Source organism: Oryza brachyantha, chromosome 3, assembly GCF_000231095.2.
Source record: "Oryza brachyantha chromosome 3, ObraRS2, whole genome shotgun sequence".
Taxonomy (NCBI): Eukaryota; Viridiplantae; Streptophyta; class Magnoliopsida; order Poales; family Poaceae; genus Oryza; species Oryza brachyantha.
In genome coordinates, this window is record NC_023165.2 from 11,147,742 (window position 1) to 11,168,130 (window position 20,389).

At 38.8% G+C, this 20,389-nt stretch overlaps 2 protein-coding genes across 3 annotated transcripts; both read right to left on the reverse strand.

Moving 5' to 3' along the window:
* Positions 1-1,455: 1,455 nt before the first annotated feature.
* Positions 1,456-12,922, reverse strand: LOC102707566. Of its 2 annotated transcripts, XM_040521898.1 has the most exons (28): positions 12,465-12,922; positions 12,144-12,342; positions 11,917-12,065; positions 10,684-10,800; positions 10,468-10,599; positions 10,113-10,290; positions 9,865-10,042; positions 8,765-8,886; positions 8,557-8,648; positions 8,274-8,310; positions 8,110-8,170; positions 7,699-7,847; positions 7,484-7,554; positions 7,233-7,403; positions 7,067-7,135; positions 6,237-6,335; positions 6,051-6,140; positions 5,219-5,294; positions 5,040-5,139; positions 4,869-4,944; positions 4,482-4,661; positions 4,183-4,305; positions 4,014-4,097; positions 3,738-3,922; positions 3,494-3,632; positions 3,326-3,385; positions 2,794-2,898; positions 1,456-2,160 (listed from the first exon to the last, which is right to left on the reverse strand). In XM_040521898.1, the coding sequence occupies exons 1-28, from the start codon at positions 12,648-12,650 to the stop codon at positions 2,047-2,049; spliced, it is 3,342 nt and encodes a 1,113-aa protein (XP_040377832.1). In that variant the 5' UTR covers positions 12,651-12,922; the 3' UTR covers positions 1,456-2,046. The 2 variants fall into 2 exon arrangements, with proteins under 2 accessions (XP_040377832.1, XP_040377833.1); XM_040521899.1 differs by lacking the exon at positions 12,465-12,922 and having other exon boundaries at positions 10,468-10,602; positions 12,144-12,315.
* Positions 12,923-16,832: 3,910 nt separating this feature from the next.
* On the reverse strand, positions 16,833-18,692 carry LOC102707849 (60S ribosomal protein L23A-like). Its single transcript, XM_006650005.3, has 4 exons — positions 18,623-18,692; positions 17,879-17,918; positions 17,170-17,530; positions 16,833-17,090 (listed from the first exon to the last, which is right to left on the reverse strand). The coding sequence occupies exons 2-4, from the start codon at positions 17,889-17,891 to the stop codon at positions 17,006-17,008; spliced, it is 459 nt and encodes a 152-aa protein (XP_006650068.1). The 5' UTR covers positions 17,892-17,918; positions 18,623-18,692; the 3' UTR covers positions 16,833-17,005.
* Between the last annotated feature and the right edge of the window lie 1,697 nt (positions 18,693-20,389).

The window sequence follows — 20,389 nt, forward strand, 5'->3', positions numbered from 1 at the left end:
GGCGACAATGCGGTTTCCTGTTATTCTGAGCAGGTGAATTAAAGTATATGCAAATAGATTATTATCGTTGCAATTGAATCACCTTGTCATTATAGTGGGAGTCAACAGTTATTTTAGTCTAAAAGTAAAAAAGGTTACATGATTACCCTCTTAGAGGATCACAATATAAAGAGTGGTAAAAAGAACACCTTTGGGGATCACCTCACTTAATTGTGTACTTGATTACTGGTCTTCTCTTATTAATTATGAAAAATATTCCTCAAAGTGGCTCAAGGCACAAGATATTTGTTATAGTTGGAGGCCACTCAAAATATTTTCGTGCTTCATGGGCTAGTATCTTCCTCGTGCCTTCATGGGCTATCTATGTCTTCCTCTTGCATTCGATCACGAATATATATAGGTGAAAAATATATGCCACGTGCTGCTTGTTACTTCGTATGTCCCAAAATTTTTAGTATCTATTTAATCTGCGCTGAACAAATCAAAAATACTTGGAACGAAGTTAGCACTTGTATCCAATTTTTTAACGCAAGTCTTTTTAGTCTTATCTTATATATAAGATACATACACACATACATATATGCATATAATGTTAAAAATTCTTATATCGTGAAACATAACATATACATGTGAGAAGGTATGGCACCGTGCAAAGGAGTTGATTGTTGGTATATTTGCAAATAGAAAATAATTTATAAATAAAACTTTTATATATGTATGTTTAGCGATCTAAAAAACAAAGCTAAAAAATCTTAAAATTAAGATTGAGATTTAAGTTTTAGTTTATAAGTATAAGAAAAAAAAAAGATAGGGCGAAACACATTTAATACCCATAACATATCTATTCACATATACTACTTTCTAGCAATAGACCATCATCTTTCCGCTTTCACTTATTATTATAAGCCATTTAAGAGTTAGTTTTAGGTTTTTCACCAAATTTTATTTCCTAGAAATAACTTTTAGATCGCTAAGAATACATATATAAAATTTTTATTCACAAATTATTTTTCGTTTGCAAATATATCATTTAACTTTCCCCATAAAAAAACCAAACAATCACACCTATTATTTTTGGCCATTACCGTGATATCCTGTGTTTTCATAATTACCGTGATATCCTGTGATTTCATAATTAAAGACAGAGTTATTTTAGAACGTTGGTAACACCTACCCACGTAAAGGAAGAGAAGAAAATAATTACAGGATATCACAGCGCACTAGTAGTTGGCAAGCAATCGAAGAGCAGTAGCAGGGCACAAGCGACACGGTTGAACACTTTCTCTGAAAGCACGACTGGTAATTTCTCTAAACGTAGCCACGCATCCGTTTTCCTGTACCTCCATGGCAACACGGAACACGGAACAGAAGCTAATACAGACGATGCTGCACGAACCAACACAAGAATTCATACTATTTTCCCATTCGTAGATGGGAGGGCAAGCAGGTCAGCAGGCTACAGGAAATGCATTAATAATGATAACCCACATATCCATATGATATATTCGTGAAGGACAAGTATCAGAATCAGGTAAACAGCAGAAGATTGACAGACGAAGCAAGCATAGACAAGTTAAAATGACTAGGTAAGAAAAATGATTTTTTTGCAGTGACCGCAATAACAAGTTAATTGGCCTGGGGCTCACACTGTACACTTGCGCAGGCACAACTTGCACCCTAAAAAAAATGAGTTGCTGTCACAAAATGGTAAAAAATGATGGTGAACTGAATCGGTCCGCTAACCGATGTCATTCTCAGAACTGACTGCCTGACCTGACTATGGGGACTAGAAATGTAATCTATTTTTTCGGATGGTGATCTGTTGCGGTCACTACCACAGGTCCACCAGCAGGCAACTTGTAGCCACAACCCCCCAATCTTCTATCGCCAAAATCGACAGCCATACCATGGCAACAATTGAATGCCGTCTTCTCCCATCGCATGAACTGTTATTTCTACTGTAGTGAATCTGCAAAGCCTTTGCCTCAAATCTCCATTGCTTTGTCCTAATGCTTCCGATATATATGTACATGGAACAAACTTCAGCTACATAAAGTAGCTTAGAGTTGTCTTTTTTCTCGATCCACCTTCTCCATAAAGATCATTCCATTGAACAAGTTCATTCATGTTAGTTGAATCCGAAGACACGCTTGCACAAACCTATAACAAACATCCGAAGTAATGATGATCACAGAGAACGGTTGTTGGTTATAAATTGCATAATTTACAACTAGTTTTCGCACACCTTTTTTTTTCAGAATTCAGGATGACTGCTGATCAATATTTTTCTCTAAAAAGACAAACAAAAATTAACCTATGACTGCCGGTCTACATCTTTTCTGGTTCCTTTTGGAAAAAACCATCTAGTCTCATACAGTCCCGAAGCTTATTAAATTTGTTGGAAGAGGGTATATTTTTGTCTACAAATATAGGTGTGAATTAGGTAGGGGTAACTGAATAATAAATTTCATAAGGTCACTAACCAACTACACACATGAATACTTATTCAGGTCATATTTATTAAGACTACTTTTGCACCTTGTTTAGAATATGCAATTAATGCAATACTTAGATTAACAGCCAGGATGCTGAGCACAAATTATATAATGTATGCATGATTTCATGATATCCCTGCTCTAAAAAGTCAAGAAATACATATTGTGTTGGTTCATCTTACTTTTTGCTAACTATTATTTTTTAAAAAAAACTAAGGTAACTGTATTTAACAATAAAAACCATGGTAGTATTAAGTGTGTAGCATGACTACTGACAGTAAGTATTCACCGACCATACCTGTTCATGTGCCTGTTTGAAATCACTTAGTCTCAAGGCACGAACATCATTACTCGAATATGATTGGGGTAGTGGTCTATTTTCTGCCTCTGCTAAAGCTTTCTCCTGCATGTGGACAGCACAAAGTTGAATTGCAGTTCATATTAAATAGCTAAATCATGTGATCACCACTCACTGTATAGAGTGACTTCCGTTCTTTCTTACCTGACATCAACAAAATCTCCAATGCACATGTTTTTATACTACCTTTTCCAACTATATGTTCATGAAAACTATTAAAAATATAACAATATGACTTTTTCATGACAAATCTACTAATATCACTTGCATGTCAGACTCTAATACCTTTTCATCAATTGATCATTTACAATTGAATTCAAGGTCTGGTTGCACGCTTTCTAGAACATCATCTACTTCAGATCAGAGGTGATCTAATCCACAGATTCCATTACTGATCCAATAAATCCATTAATCTAAACCCTAATATTACAGACTAGGAAAAATATATAAAAGATGGAGTTTATAAACTAACCTTCTTCTCCTTTTCAAGGATATCTTTAATAGGAAGATGAGCAGCAGTAATACACAGATTCTGGAAATGATTACAGTCAAGAGTCAACTCAGCAAGCAACATTCAATTTTGAGGAATCAATATCGCGGCACTGGAACTACTACTAAGAATGCAGCAGTAGCATAATACCTTGAGATCACTGCCTGAATACCCTTCCGTCAAGCTAGCTACAGCTTCAAGATCCACATCCGCAGCCAAATCTTCTTTAGCTAGTATCACACTAAGAATTTTTCTTCTATTTGAAGCATCTGGCAGATTCACCATCAACCTAAGCAATACATTTACCAAAACAGATGCATAAACAATTAACTACAAACCATAAAATTAGCACCACAGTTTAAATCTTAAAATGAATGGAAAATATTATACTCACCGCCTAGGAAGCCTCCTAACAACAGCCTCATCAAGGTCAAATGGTCTATTAGTTGCAGCAAGTACTAATACACGTTCTTTATCTTTTGTTCTTAGACCATCCCAGTTCACCATAAACTCATTTTTCATCTTACGCATGGCTTCATGTTCTCCAGGGTTTTCACGCCTACCCAACATGCCGTCGACCTAAAAGGCCCAAAGTGGAGAAGATGAGCTACAAAGCAAACAGCACATGAAATTAGTTGTTTTGTTATATTGATCAAAACAGTTTACTTACCTCATCAACGAAAATAACACTTGGAGAAATTTTGCTTGCCAGTGAAAATACAGCTTTCACAAACTTCTCACCTTCACCAAACCACTGTAGCAATGGATTAACAGTGTGCTTCAGATACCCATAATGCAAAACAAACCATTGACATTAAGCAATCTATTTGGTGAAATACCTTTGAAGAGATGCTCGACATTGATATATTTATGAAATTCGCACCAGCCTCTGTAGCCACAGCTTTAGCCAGCATCGTCTTTCCTGTACCAGGCGGGCCAAAAAGTAGTATTCCTTTGCATGGCTGGCACAACATAAAAAATAATGAAAATCGGTTAACTATCAAACAAAAATGGAAATAAAATATTCCAGAATCCAAAAGTAGATACCCATCATTCATACCCAACTCATAAAGGAATAACAAGATTTCCTAAAGAACATTATGGTGAAAATTATGCAATATGGAGGATACTATCTTACCTTCATAAGTTGACCTCTGGAAAACAATTCAGGTCTTTGCAAAGGTAGCATCACTAATTCCTTAAGAGTTTCCTTGACACTTTCCAGTGCCCCAATGTCCTCAAAGGTGACACCTATTTCTTCTGGGGGGATAACATCAGCAAGAAGCCGCTTTTCAAATTCGTTCTCAGTAGCAATATCCTGAAATTGTTATAGCAAAAAATCTTAAGCTCTATGCATCTTAAAAGATGTAATGCGGCATGACACTAGCACATTGACCAGTGAAGGTGAAGAAGACTGGTCTCAGCTGCTACAGTTGTGATAGCCATTATGGAGCATAAGCTAGAACAACATTGCTCAAGCTAAAAACATAGTGTCAAAACAAATACAACTAAGACAGTATATCACCTTGAGCGACTTCCTTAAGTTGCTGCTCTTCGGATTAGATTCCACACTTTCCAACATGTCGACACCATGCTTAAGGCTGCAATAATCAATATACACATTGGGTCATTGATTCTCCGGCTAAAGAAAAATTGTTGGCTTTGTGCAGAAGCCATAAAGGTTAAGAGTGAAAACCTTTCACTAGATAGAGTGAAGCATACGCCACTTGAAGGGTCTGGAATTGTAGAGTGCTTAAGTTCATGACTTAAAGCAAAACCAACTATTTTATCAATACCTGAAAAATAACAGCACACCCATCATGCTATTGAACGATATTGCAATACGGAAGGAGCATGAATATGAATGCTACTCACACTCATTTGTTAGGATACGGTCTTTAATACATACTGTTTCAAGATCATTGCATTCCAAGCCCATCTTTACTAGAAACTGAAATAAGTTGCAGAATTTACATTCATATATCAGATGCAGTTCTGATTGAAAAAGAAGAAAATAAGCTCAAGGGAATGATATGCCAATGAAGGAACCATAGTAAAACTATATTGCATGCTACACAAACATGCTCAAGGGAATGATATGCCAATGAAGGAACGATAGTAAAACTATATTGCATGCTACACAAACATAGCATGATGATCCACTTCATAATACCAATGTGCTTAACTCACGATAGTATAATCTAAATAAATGCTCAAATTTTCAATTCTCATGGCGATTCCACGTGTTCATGCTGGGCACAAATCTAGAGGTGAAATAATATAACAAAGCATGTAGCTAAAAAAATGGTTGGCTTTTTCTTAAAAGCCAAATCCAATTTTGCAATTTGAATTTTAAGTACTATTTCGGGTAGATTTTTACTTGTCTTCTTAGCAGCTATGAAAAGACAGTCAAGGCAACCAAAGTGGTGAAGGAACCCCTTAAATTTAATCCTAGAATCAAAATTTAAAATTTTAAACCAACTGCTGCTTTTGTGCCTTTAAGTGCAGTTCTCTCAAGAACATGCATAAGCTTCTGAATATGCAACATAAATTATAGCCAACTGAATGCATTGTATGTTTACATTTATCACAGAGCACAAATACCATACTAAAAGGAAAAAAATGCAGCAAACAGTAAAAATATGCCAGCCACAGGTTACAAAAGAACGCGAATAATTGCATCAGAACTGTTTATGCTAGAACTTACTGAGCGAATTTTTGAAATGTTTGCATTTCCTTTAAGAACTTGAACATCTCGATCTAGCATCTGGTTCCACTTTGAACGCTCAAGTTCATCCTGCAACAGTTTTCCCAGGTTGAGTAAATAGAAAAGAAAACGTCAGAGAAACTGCTTCAAGTTAACTGTCCTTTTTTTTTTACTAGAATAACATACTCTGGGTGGCTGGATTGTCACTTTATTTGGGAAAAGCTTGGTAAGATGCTTCATCGCCTTTGATGTTTCTTTGTTCTTGTCAGTTCCACGATCAAAGTCCTGCATTCCCTTGTGTTAATTCATGGCAGAGAAAAAAATCATGGCCCTAGTCAAAATCAAAATAGCACACCACTAGTTTAGCTTCACATTCATCAAAATAGCACACCACTAGGTCAACTTTGTCAAATCAACTTTCTTGTGAGATATTGAACGAGTAACCATCCTGTACTAATGAATGGTCAGCATCACAGATGATACCAAATAAAATACTTTCTCATGAATCATCATTGAATCCTTAACAAATAACCACTGCTGGTAGCAATATACAGGGGTCAGCTAAGGCCATGCATAACCTGATTTGGATGAATACTGGCTCAGATGCAAACACTAATGGACCAAATCTAGACTAGTATAGCATCTTTAATAAATTTCACCAAAATAATACCATCCGCAACTATATACCAAGATGTACATCATAGTGGTCACTCATCATGAAATCTCCTACAACACTTTGCAGTAATTGGAACAAATCAACAGTCAGGCCCAAAAGTTTGCCTCAAAATAAGCTTATAACAAATCTCAGATCTGTATAAAAACGTCTATTCTATGACAACTACCAGAAGATTTTATGGACAAAAAGATAATAGACAGCATGTCCAATACTCAAATACCCAACGAAGACATGTTGGACCTGAGGAATTAATTAAAATTAAAAAACAAACCATTATTATTTCAAACAATGTAATAGCTATCAGGCACGATGTAACTGAGCAGCAAATGCAATAGTATACCTGAAATGCAAAGTCAAGTATCGCTTGACTGTATGGGAACTTCGAAAGAAGTAGAGAACTGCCATTTGCCTGCATGTAGAAGTATGTCAATTAGCTGTGAATAATAAATAAACCATTAAGTACACTTAGGAGCAATTGTAGAATACCACAGAATTATAAACAGTACCTTCTCTTTGTGATCATCAGGCTGTACGTGAGAACCAATAATAAAAGCACCTGCTGGGAAATATTTAAGCTTTCTCTTGAGAGCACGATATGAATCATTATTCCCACAGATTCTTTCAGTGTCCTTCAAAAATAGGATTAGAGGACCATGCTCAATTTCTTCAGAGATAAACTGTAAAGCAAGCACAGTTAGTAAAAGGAAGCAAAATATTATTTACATAAATGATGACCAAAATACACAGATGAACAAACCTGAATAATCACATCAAATGGATGTTTAGATCTAATTTCCCATCCTGGAGCATCGAGGCATAAAGAATCAACTGAAAGAACAGTAGGTAAGAATTAAGTATTAAGCATGAATCAATTACATAAAAGGTAGCAACAAACATATAAGTTAAAAAGCAAGGAAAACAATGCAATTTATTGGTAGTTCCCCAAAACTTATTAATACAGCAAGGAATCACCTGAACAAAATAAACCATGATCAACTTCACAATTGCCTCCTAGATCAATACCTCCCGGAATTTGTTCATCAAATCTTACTCCAACCTTTGATGATCTATTCTCTTCGAAAGGAAGACATATTTCACCTTGTGAACCAAAATCTGGAGGACTACAGATTGAGCAATTAAATATCAGCCAGCAGCAGACGTGTTATACATAACAGCACATATATAACCACCACTGGAACTTTATTTCCTTAGAGCAGACGAACTGCACCACACATCTTTGTAAACCTCAGGAGGCATCACAAGGATCATGCAAAATTGGCAACCCATTTATTTTGTTTTGTTTTGCGAAAGAAACAGGCAGGTAAGACAAGCTTATGACTACAAATAGCATAGCGAATAAATAAAATTTAAAAATTATCACACCTTTCTCCATCAAGGATAATGCCTGTTGACTGTAACGAACCAATGTACCTCACTCTATCACCTGAAAAAAGAATATATAAGATCAACAAATTACCCACGCTTGCTTGACCAGTTTAACAAGAATAACCAAGTACGAGGCAGCAACTTATAAAAAATGCCCTCACCCTTTTTGTATGATTCTGATTCCTTTGTAGTCTTCCCCTGAAATAAGAAAATAATGCTCAGTTTCTTTATTAATTCAAATCATACCAAAACAAGTGTATGCGGATTTGCTCTCAAAAAGTAAAAAAAAAAAAGACGATGAGTAAGATGACCAGTATTGGCTGAATGATATATATACAAGCAACGGAAATAATAACAATATTTCAATAAGAATACAGATAAAAATTGCATTAAATCCTTGACCAACTTAGATGGAAAAGGGGGGATAATTGCTAAGCTTCTTACACCAAACAGCATGGAAGAGTCTACAGTGAGCAACCTAGCATCAAAGTGTTTCGCAAGTGCCTTAACCAGATATTGTTGGTAGATATCAGTTCCTGTAAAAACATATGTTACCACACTTTATACATAGTAAAATTAATCATTGAAAAATTAGTAGCAGTATATACAATACAATAACAGCAAGCTTACACAATGCATATAGTATGCATACCTGTTGGACCAGACAGCAGTACTCGCTGACCAAGAGAAGAGATATCTTTTGTGAACTTGATATAGTCCTTGCAATGCAAATTTACAAATGCTGATGACTGGAGAGCAGATTGTGTATTCTCACTACATAAACAAAAGAGTTGTTACAATATAGTTCTTGACAACTATGTAATCACTGTTTAGAAGAAATGGCTTAAGGAACTATAAGACAATCATTTTTTCTTTTTTTAAAAAGAACATAAAATAGTTAATATTATTGCGCAACTTTCCAAAGGTCTAGATGTGTCTACTATAGCTTGTAGTGCTGTAAGGGCGGCAAGGTTGGTTGACTCAACAGTATAGCCATTCCACTTTCTGTTGCATCGCAAGGATGTATTTACTATTTCCATAATACTCCACCCATTTACGTTTTGGCTATCCCTAGATTAATCTATTGATTCATGCATATTATTTGTATATATGTCTAGATTCATTAACATCTATATGAATCTAGCAAATGCTAGAAAGTCTTACATTGTGAGACGGAAGTAGTACTAGATAAAGTAGATATTAAATGGGTATCCCATCAGTAGGAAGATCATCGCTCATCAGTTAGGGAGTTACCAGTGTTCACCTAGACACTAGACGCTAGGACGGGTACCCAATCACTAGAGACTAGGCAGCGACTAGATCGAGGTGTGTAGTCAATCACTAGTGATTAGTTGCACTGGAAGTTATGAACATGTAGATTATATTCTTAAGGGTCAAGCAAATCTACCCTATCAAGGGGCATGCATCCTTTTATGATTGAGCAATGAATGAATCTAGAAAAAGTATTCCAATAAACCTCGAGCCCCTATCATGTCAGATCTGGGAGAAGCCCGGCTTGCACTAGTAGAGGGCAAGTACCCTATCCCATGGTCTCTGGATCCCTACCCCTAGCGACTCCATAACGGAAATCAACAGGACTACCAACCATTGTATTACGAGGCCAAAGAACCAGTACTCAATCTCTTCGATATTAACAAAATTTATTACAGCAGTTTACATAGATATCCTCAAAACAATAACATAATTTCAAGCCATGAGACAGGCAGCTAAATATATGCATGTAAAGTTTACCTTAGATAATATGGACAGCTATCAAATGTCTCAGAGATATCACTAGGGTGAATTGTTGCATTTTTCAAATCCTCCTTCAATAATGGACACCAAGAAAATGGTGTGTTTTCTTCAGAGTTAAACTGGTCCTCCATTGTTTTACATAAACTACTGACCAGATCTGGATCAGATGATGATCCTGCAACAGTGCTTACATTAGCATCCTTTTCTATCAGGCAAAGTGCAATTTTCAAAATGAAATACATTACCAACAGGCATCAAAGGAGGTCGACCCTTTCCAAAGTAAAATGATGTTACTTTGGGCTCCTTAGATGAAAAAATATCCTTAAAATCTTTGATAAGCGAATGCTGCCCCTGCTGAATACTACACCAAGTAGAGGAGATTGCTGATGTGCTTGATTTCTCCTCTGGAAGTTGCTCAAATATCTACCATCACATTAAGGAATTTCAAAGGAAATACTTAATTGTCTAACCATTGCTTACACTTAATTGAAAAATCTTATGTGCGCAAGTGTCCCATAAAAACAAATCCTGTCGGTCTAGCCTCAAACACAGCCAGTAAGGTGCCCATTGGATAAGATGTAGACAATAGAAAAAGGATACATAAGCATGCCTCACAGGTGAACTAAAGACAACTTCATCCCCTCCAGATAATGTAATTTTAGCATTCTTGTCCAGAGCCTTGCCATTTACACGAACAACTTTGGACTCGTAGGTTTCAAGAAGAGCACCTCGCTGCTATATAAAATCAAACATATCCAGGATACGTAAGACGTGAACAGAGTATATAACAGGAAAACTTCCAAAATACCACAATACCTTAGCATGCTTTAATCTACAAACAAGTGAGTTGGTATATGACCCTTCCAGTCTCAGGTTATGGTGTGTTGCATAACCAACAGTAAAATGGGAGGCATTAATAGGAATGGAAGGATTCTGCACATTACGAAAGAAACACAGTGAATCAAATGAAGTGCAAATAGTGTATCATGAATATGCTAGAAGTGTTTTGTAGCTACTGCAAGTGTAGGTAAAATATCTTAAAGAGTCAACTAAACTTGGTCCTAACTCCTACCTATATGCAATAGCATAAACAACAATAGCACTGCTTCAAAATTATACATTCTTTCAATATGTATGCCATGTAATTTAGTCAGTAGCAATACATATGCTAAACATTGCAATGCCAATATATCCACAATGATGACCCGACTGAAGTAGTATGCAGGTTTAGTTAGAGGAAAAGGATTTAGGAATGGAGATTGAGAAGTTATCAAATCTAATCTTCACGGCTAATACACTCAACTGAAAACACAATACAATATGTACATACTTTTCTCAAGTCAGAAGTTAAATTCTAGGGGTATTTATGATATGCTGCTAACCACATAACTATGCCTGCAGGCTACAGCATACACTCTACAAGATTATAAGAAAATAAAACCAATTCCAGCATATTTAACACAATATGCTATAGATACACCTAATTTGTAGAATACTTATGACTGGTAGATACATAACACAACTTAACAGATGGTGGATAATCATGTATTTTTAACAGTGAGTGGATACAAACTGTATTTAACAATATGTGGCTTTAATTTAGGTATCGCTCGAGAACAATACTGTGTTTCTTAATGACATCATATACAAAACCTCCATACACACATTTTGAAAATGCTTTCTTTCAGTTGTTTACGAACATGATGTTATAGAATTAATTCTATACATGAAATAAACTGTTCGCCGATAAGCTCCAAAAGTATAGCCACACATCTTATTTAAGATTGGAGGAGCTGAAGGGCATAGGTTAATAAAACACACTAAAACAAACTCTGTTCTTCAGAACTATTCCTGAGAGGGGACAGGAGGTTTCACAAAACATATGCACTACGCGGCTGAATAAGTAGAATGATGTTGTTCATGAGTAGCATAAGTGTTTATGAGGTTCTTTTATGTCCAAGCATAAAAATTTAAAAATGACAACCATTTTCATCGAAAGCAAATCATGTTCATGATTTTACGATTAAAAACATCAAGAACAAGTCACACCTTAGCATGCTGGGATATTAACCTGCACCAGGGCTCCTGGCGTCTGTTGGCCACTGGGGGCAGCCGTTTTTTGGCGATGCCATCCGCCAAATCCTTCACTTCCTTCAACTTTGCTTGCAAATCCTTAGCAAGAGCGCTGCGCTTATGACCTGCAATGACGAGAAGAATCATCAGAACCCCCCGAGGCCCAAACCCGTCGCCCTACCCACCAAAGGAGGACACCTTACCGGCCGAATTCGACACCGCCTCCCCAGGCCTCAATATGGCCTCCAGCCTATTCACGGCGCCGGTCAGAGCCTCCATCCCGGAAGTGTCAAGCGGCGGCACTACCGGGCCGCCGACAGTAGTAGCATCAGCCGCCGTGGCCGCCGCCGCCGCCGCCTCCTCCTCCTCCTTCCCGCTATGCGCCTCCGCCGTCGCCACGACCTACAACCACCCCCGCATCAAACAAAACCCCAGCGCAGATCAGAACCTAACACATACTACAAAACCAAACCAGGGAGGGAGCGCGACCACGACGCATAGGGAGAAGGAAGGAAGATCCGCACCTTGCCGCGCTTCGCGGGCCTGCGCCCCGACGTCGACCCCGCGGCCGCCGCCCCCGTCCCCGCCGCCTCAGCCGAACCCGCCTCCCCTTCCCCCTCCCTCTCCCCCACCCCCGCCGCCGCCTTCTCCTCCTCCGCGTCCGCGGCCGCCGGGCGCTTCGCCGCCGCGCTCCTCCTCGTGTCCACCATCTCCGCGCCCTACCTCCCCCCTCCCCCTGCCCTCGGATCGGGATAAGGGCGGCGCGAGGGAGACGACGCGCGCGCAAGGAACTCGCGGCGACGAGACGGAGAGAGAGGAGAGGAGAGAACGAAACCGAAAGGAAGGATGGATTAGTGGGGGAAGAGGAGAGGGGAGACGGCGAAATGCGGCGGAATATAATAAGGCGGCACCAATGATACGGCGAAATGCACCGCACCGCACCACACCACCGAGCGAGCGGCGCGCGAGAGACAGGTTAGGCTGCGCTGGCCCCCGTCGAGGAGGGGGCGATTTCGGAAGCTTTTTCAGGGGTGCCGCCTGCGTTTCTGCCTCGCTTTTACGGCGCCGGGAGGGGAGGATCCGGATGACGATTCGGGTGTTCTTTCGAGTGGGGTGGTGGGGGGCCAGCCGTTTTTTTATGGATCGTTTTCTTCAAAGGCCTTGTTTATTGGATGTTTAGATTGAGGGATATTTTTCCCTTGTCGTATCAGATATTTGGATGTTAATTAGGAGTATTAAATATAAACTGATAATAAAACTAATTGCATAAATAAATACTATTTTATTAGACAATTTTTAAGCCTAATTAATCCACGATTAGCAAATGTTTACTGTAGCATCACATTCGCTAATCATGGATTAATTAGGTTCAATAGATTCGTCTCGCGAAATTGTCCAGAGTATGAGATGAGTTTTATTAATAGTCTATATTTAAAATTTTTAATTAGTGTCTAAACATTCGATGTGACATGGACTTAAAAAAAGTCCCTGGGGATCCAAACACCCCCTTAGTTTGCAAAATATTTTTGCAAAAATATCAAATCAAGTTTTTAATCACTCATTTGAAGTATTAAATGTACTCTAATTACAAAACAAATTTTAGATTCCGCCTGGAAACCGCGAGACGAATCTTTTGAGTCTAATTAATCCGTCATTAGTACATATTGGTTACTGTAGCACTTATGGCTAATCACGTCCTAATTAGGCTTAAAAAATTCGTCTCATGATTTTTCGTATAACTGTGTAATTAGTTTTAATATTCATATATATTTAATGTTTTATTTAGGTGTCCAAAGATTTGATGTGATGTTTTTGGAAAAGTTTTTGGAACTAAACATGACCTAAGAGCAGGTATATAATCTAACTATAAGTATATTTTAAAATGATAAGAGGGGAGAGAAGGGAGATGGACTACTAATTTATAGCCAGCCGCACACGGACTCCAAGACAAAATATGTATATGACATGTGGGACCATATATTGATGTTTTGTAGGTAACTATTGTATGAATTGGCTATTAGATTGACTATAGATGAATTAGAGCCAGTAGTTGGCTAGAACTTGCTCTATTGAACTTGCTCTAATGTATACGATCGACTCTTCGCGAAAAGTTATATGATACAATATGTAATAAGGAAAATATCTAGTCTGTTCCCAAAATACCGTCAGTTGGTTTCTGTGTTAAACATTTAGTCATCCGTCTTATTTATTTTTTTTAAAAAAAATTAGTCATACGTAAAATATTATTTATGTTTTATCATTTTATAACTATAAAATATTAATTATAAAAATTTTAAATAAGACAAAGAGTCAAATATTTTATCAAAAAGTAAAAAATAATTTATTTTGGAACCGAGTTTGTAGTAGCTTCCTACCGTGTTTCGATGGTAGATGGAAGATTTGTGGTGACGTCAAACTTTTGTTATCGTTTGGCGTTAAGACTAGACAGTTGCATGGTATCAGGATTTTGGACAGATACTGTTAATGACAAGCTTTGGTAAGTTATTTATAGGGAGAAAATTAAAGTATGCCTTTTCGGTTTGAGATTTTTTTTACTTTTCCTTTCGTGCACGTCTATTTATTTGTCTTGTATCATATTAATAAAGTATTCAATACAATTATAAAGTAATCGAAACAAACATGATACGTAAATGGCATGCTCGGCCTGTTGAATACGGGATACGCATCTATATCTATACTATTATAAAAGAGAATAACAATTCTGTCAAATTTTCGTCCGTCGTGGGTCCCGTATGTCAGCCACAGCCGACTAACAATATTTCCGTCACCCGCACTGTGAACAATGTTTTAAAAAAATTTCGCGCACACCTATTGAAGAAAATTGGATAGCCGGATGGAGAATAGTTGATGCTGATGCCATTGACGTGAAGTAGTGGGTTCGATACCCCTGACTGCTGCCGCACAATCAAGATGGCGAGTGCTACCATAGATTTTTTTTTCTAATTCAATGAATCGCGTCACGACTGTATTCTTTTGTCAATTAAAATATAGATTTTTTTAGTCCTAAATTTATATAGTGCAATTTGTTATGATTTTCTATTATCAAATATACAGACACAATATATTTTAAATTTACCATCAAATTTTGGTCACCTAAATAAATTCTCAAATTAAATCATTACTACTGTGATTTTAGGGTATACTATTTTATTTTGATTGTTGTACAAAGTTGACGAGCAAAAGAATTTTCTACATATAAATATTTCATTCATGTATAAAGTTTTTGAACGAAAATATTTATTTATGTTTAAATTTTATGAATAACTATGCATAAATATTTTATTTGTATAATACCTACCTTTTTGTTTACGATATTGAACACATTTCACTATTCTCAAATATAAACTTCTTCATACAATGTACGCCTCTCACATCAATTGTGCGTTGATCATATTTAATTATTCCCGACTCCACGGATAATTTATTTTTAGATTTTATTTTAATTTGTAACTAAAATTAACTAAATCCGATGCAAAACATGACACTTAATATTTAATCTATTCGTATATGTTTTATAATCAATCTCTACTATTGTAATCAAAATCTCTACTATTATATAAATTGACAGATTCTGTCGATCTTTATCCGCCCGCCTCACCCGACTGGGCCAGTCGGACCACATCGCCCATGTCACGCATGTTGCATAGGCTCTGTGTTTTGTTCGAGGAGCTTTATAGCCCAATGGTTAAGGTGATCTACATGAGCTAGGTTCAAATCTCTCTTTCTTGCCTTTTATATCCAATACAAATCTACGATCCGTAAAGTGATAGCACAATTGTATATTTAATCACACTTTATTATTCAAAACACGTAATTTGTTCTCAAAAATTATTTTAATTTGCATAATTAAAATTAACTTTACCCAATGCAACGCACGGATATTTTTCTCTAGTAGATATATAGATACACGGTGCAGATACGTCCATCAATAGCATACATGCCAATCCTGTAGGAAAACGAGAAGAGATGGTGAAATAGGCAAATATGACTTACCAGAATGCTCTTCCTGCTAATCTCGTGCAATTCGGGACGCGCAAGATCAGTTGTTTTTGGTATGGGTGGGCCTGTTTGGGAGAGCTTTTCCCCGCTGCTGTAGCTTTTCCCAGAAGCTGTCCCAAACGGTACATAGCTTCTGACTGAGAGTCTATAGTTTGTTTGGGAGCTTTTTCAGATTCTCAAGTTAGCTACTAAGAGCTGCTAAACAAACTATAGATTCTCAAGTTGGCTAGAATCTAAAGCTCCCCAAAACAGGTCCTATAACAGCACCAACGCCAATGTGCCATTTTTGCTGCGGAAGCTACATCGCCGTGGACGTGGTCTTGAAGTACAGCCATCTGCCAATCCTCTTGCACCAATTCTTATATCCACATATAATCGATTCGTGGCCTAGATAACAGTTGATCAAAAGTTGAACCTTCTTGTGGATCGTTCGCCTTCTTCATCCTTTGCCTGAGTATGGAGTACATCTGACCAGCAGCGGTCACATCTGTAGTGAATTGCAGTTTCCCGTTCACCTTTGTTCTGAAGAAAGCAGTGATAACTTCGAACTAAACAGTCGCCTCTACCAAGAGATCATTTCTGATTTCAATTCACAACGTTGTGGACGAGGAGGAAAGCTCAGAAAATTCAATTCACCGCGTCACGGCTGCCACGACAACGCAAATGTGCCAGGAATTTCAGGTTGATGTATTACAAGACATTGAAGCTCAAGTTTGAGCAACAAATGCGGCTCATTGGCAAAACCAGCAACCGTAAAAAATTATGCCAGTACATGGTGAGTTCAACTTATCTGAATACAAATCGCAGCATGTAAACCAAACAAGGTACCATATCACAAAGGAATAACACCCAATAAAATATGCAAATATGACTTAACTGCAAAGCACATATTAGCTGATGACAAGTCACTTGCATTATATCAAATTCATGGAAGTGTGCAGCAAAATAGTGATAACTTAGCCACTGAGGCATTTCGCTAAGTAATAGCTACAAAACTCCAATCACATAAAGACCGCGACACAGATGACTATTGCAGCACCCTAACTTAGATGATGCCAATCTTGTTGGCCACGTCAAGAGCGTCATAGTCTGGTGTCAGCTTCACGTAAGCCTTCTTCTTCCCGTCAGGCCTGGAAGACAAGTAGAATCACTTAACTACACTAGCTGGCAAATCGAACAGTAAAATGAGGTCCGGAGGTAAGTGCTAACCTGATCAGAGTGTTCACTTTCTTTGCCTGAATGTCATACATCTTCTTCACAGCAGCCTTGATCTTCTTCTTGTCAGCCTTGAGGTCAACAATGAAGACCAGAGTGTTGTTGTCTTCAATCTTCTTCATTGCGGACTCAGTTGTAAGAGGATACTTCAGGATTTGGTACTGATCAAGCTTGTTCCTTCCAGGGGTACTAACTCTGGGGTACTTGGGGTCCCTAGCCTTCTTCAGGGTCTTGGGGCGGTGAAATGTCACGGACGTGCGGATCTTCTTGGTCGTCTTCTTGGCTGTCCCAGACTTAACAGCCTTGGCAGCCTTCAAGGCTTGGGCCTTGGCATCACCCTTCTTGGCAGGAGCAGCTACACACAAGGAGATCAAATGTCAGTTCACGCATCGTAAGCACTGAGAAATGGTCAACAAACATGGCAAAACTATCATGGGCTCTAATGTAATCCATTACAGGAATGAGCATGCATCAAAACTTCACAATTCAATACTCATTTTAGAACAAACGTAACAACATAAAAGACTTTATTCAGTACAAATAATTGCAATCAATTGTCCTAAGACCCTATCAAGTAAAGTAGCACTACAATATTATGATGTGCAGTTCTAGAAATCAAGAAATACAATCGATATGAACCAATCTCCATGTGATTTCCAATCAAAAGAACACATAAAAAGTACCAGAAATAGTATTTGTGTACCTTTAGGAGCCATCGGAGCTTCACAGGGCTGCTTCTTGAACTGCAGACAAGAAAGAACAGTAACTTAGAAGTTTGGAACAGCAAAGCTGACATAAAACCGTTAAGAATTGAAATATTTTAGGACATTGTTAATAGACAGCCACAAAACTAAGCATATAACACTCGGATTCTATTTTAGAGTACATATCAGAAGGTGCTGATAATTCTCATTCTCAAGGCATTAGGCAAAAGTTCAGTTTTAGCATTTCAGCAAGTGCAAGAGGAATAGTAATTGACATCATGTACTCTAATCATAATATGCCCTGAATCACAGGCGAAACAGGGTAACTTCTAATGTAAAAACCAGATATTAATTATCAAATCTAGTAGCCACCTTAATACAGTAGTTAACAAAGCACTACATCTCCAAATCAATCATAACGAGCATGCTCATACAAAGCCAGCATCTCACTGAATATCAGCAGTACTGTAGATTCATAGCCAATAGCACTAGACTGCGCAGCACGACGTCTACCAGGAATCTCTGGAAGAAAGGCACCACCTACATCGACGAACAGCGAAACAGAGCGGATCTACCCTCACCAACAGACGAAGGGAAGCCGCGTGAGCTCCCCACGTCGCGGCTACCGAGCAGAGAAATGCGCTCGACCTAAACGCGAGGGTGGCACGAGGATAGCGGAGAATTGAAGGAGGGAGGAGAGACGGGAGTAGGAGGGCGCGGCGGCGTCGGCCGGGGATGCTTACCTTACCTTCTCCGGGGCGGCGGACGTGAAGCGGGGAGGAGACGACGGCGGAGGAGAAACCCTAGCAGCGTCCTCGCGGGGCGGCGGCTTATATGCTGCTCCCATAGGTAGGGTTCAGGTGGGCTGGACTGGGCTGGGCTGGGCCGGCGCCACCAGGAAGCGTTTCTGTGTGGGCCCATCTCGTGATTTTACATTGAGTCTGGATTTTTCTTTAATTTTGTGTTGGCCTTTTTCTTTTCTATAATTTGGAGGTCCAATAGGTAGGCCTCAAAATTTGGTCACCATGTGACCTACGTCCGAGCCTTCTTTCCCCTTTTTTTTCCAATTAGATCGTAGTCCTAATAGGCCAGTGTTATCTATGGCTGTTGTTCTTTCTTTTTTATATAGAAATATTGGCATTTTTATGGATAAAATTATAATGCTATCAATCTACACCGTTATAATTTGGTCTCATCAAGATCTAACGGTTTAGATCTTTTTTTCTGATTCATATAACTGATTTCCTCACGCACTCTAGTAAGGAGCTACATAATTTATACCTATGCATGTCAATTGCTAGTCGTGAGTTGCTACCACTGTAGACAAGGAATCTTGGATTGCCAGAGGGCATAGAGTGTGTCGTCTATGTTGTCGTCGTCGTCACCGCTATTGTTTGTTCTGTTTATTTCGTCACTTGTTCGGAGTGAGCCATCCTGTCACCAAGACCGAGCTCGGTGTTGCTACAGAGCACGGATGGAGTACGTCATCGTTGCCACCGTTGACGTCGCTATCGTCGCCGCCGCCACTGTCGACGTTGTCGTTGTTGACTCCTCTGTAATGCTATCGCCTATGCTATCATTGGTGTTGTTTGTTTCTTCACGTGTTCGGACTGAGTCGTTATACCGTATCCCGTTGTAGCTGTTTGGCCGGTATACCGTCCAATAGCATTTTCCGTATTATACCTAGACACCGACAAAAACTTCAACCAAAAAATAGGTCATCGGCTCAGTGCCATAGTCTTTGACACTGAGGTCCTACATGAAAATGCCATCCGCTTTGGCGCTAGACCGTTGCCGGCGTGGATGAACCAATCCCTCTGTCGACGTGGCAGGGATCTCAGCGCCAAATTGAGTGGCGCTGAACTGTTCAAGCTCAGCGCGAAGGGTATTGGCGCTGAGATCACCACGGCTGCATCGTTCTTTCAGCAAAATAATTCAGCCAGCTAATCAATCAATACGTATGATGCAACGAGTTTGTGTGCAGTGAGCAAGAAGCATGCAGACAGATAGCTATAGCGGCGCTATAGCGAAAAGCTAATCGCTTAATTAGTGAGAAAGCTATAGAACGGACGGGAAACAACCTAATTAACTGAAGATGCATCAGCTTTATCCTGAATAAAAATCTCTAGGCTGGAGCAAGGAGAAACCATGATTATACAAAACTATGGTAATTAAGAGTCGTGAGACTACTAGTCAATGACACTAAACTGTTCCTAGTTTTGTCAAGTTGGCATGTTTCTTGGACCTAAAGCGCACTTGTAAATGTTGATCAGGAAAACTATGTGTACACTTACATATTTAACATATGTACTATTGCAGCCACTAACCATAGAGACGCTGGGAGCAAGAGACATGGCCAACCGTTCGTCAGTTCGAAGGCGCGCACTCACAGTTATTAGCATCAGCACCCACCACCCCAAACCGCCACCATTATCATCGCCTTGCCTGAATCGCAAGCCATCAATCACGGTTGCATCGGACGCAGCCAGCCGCAGCTCTGCTCAGCTCAG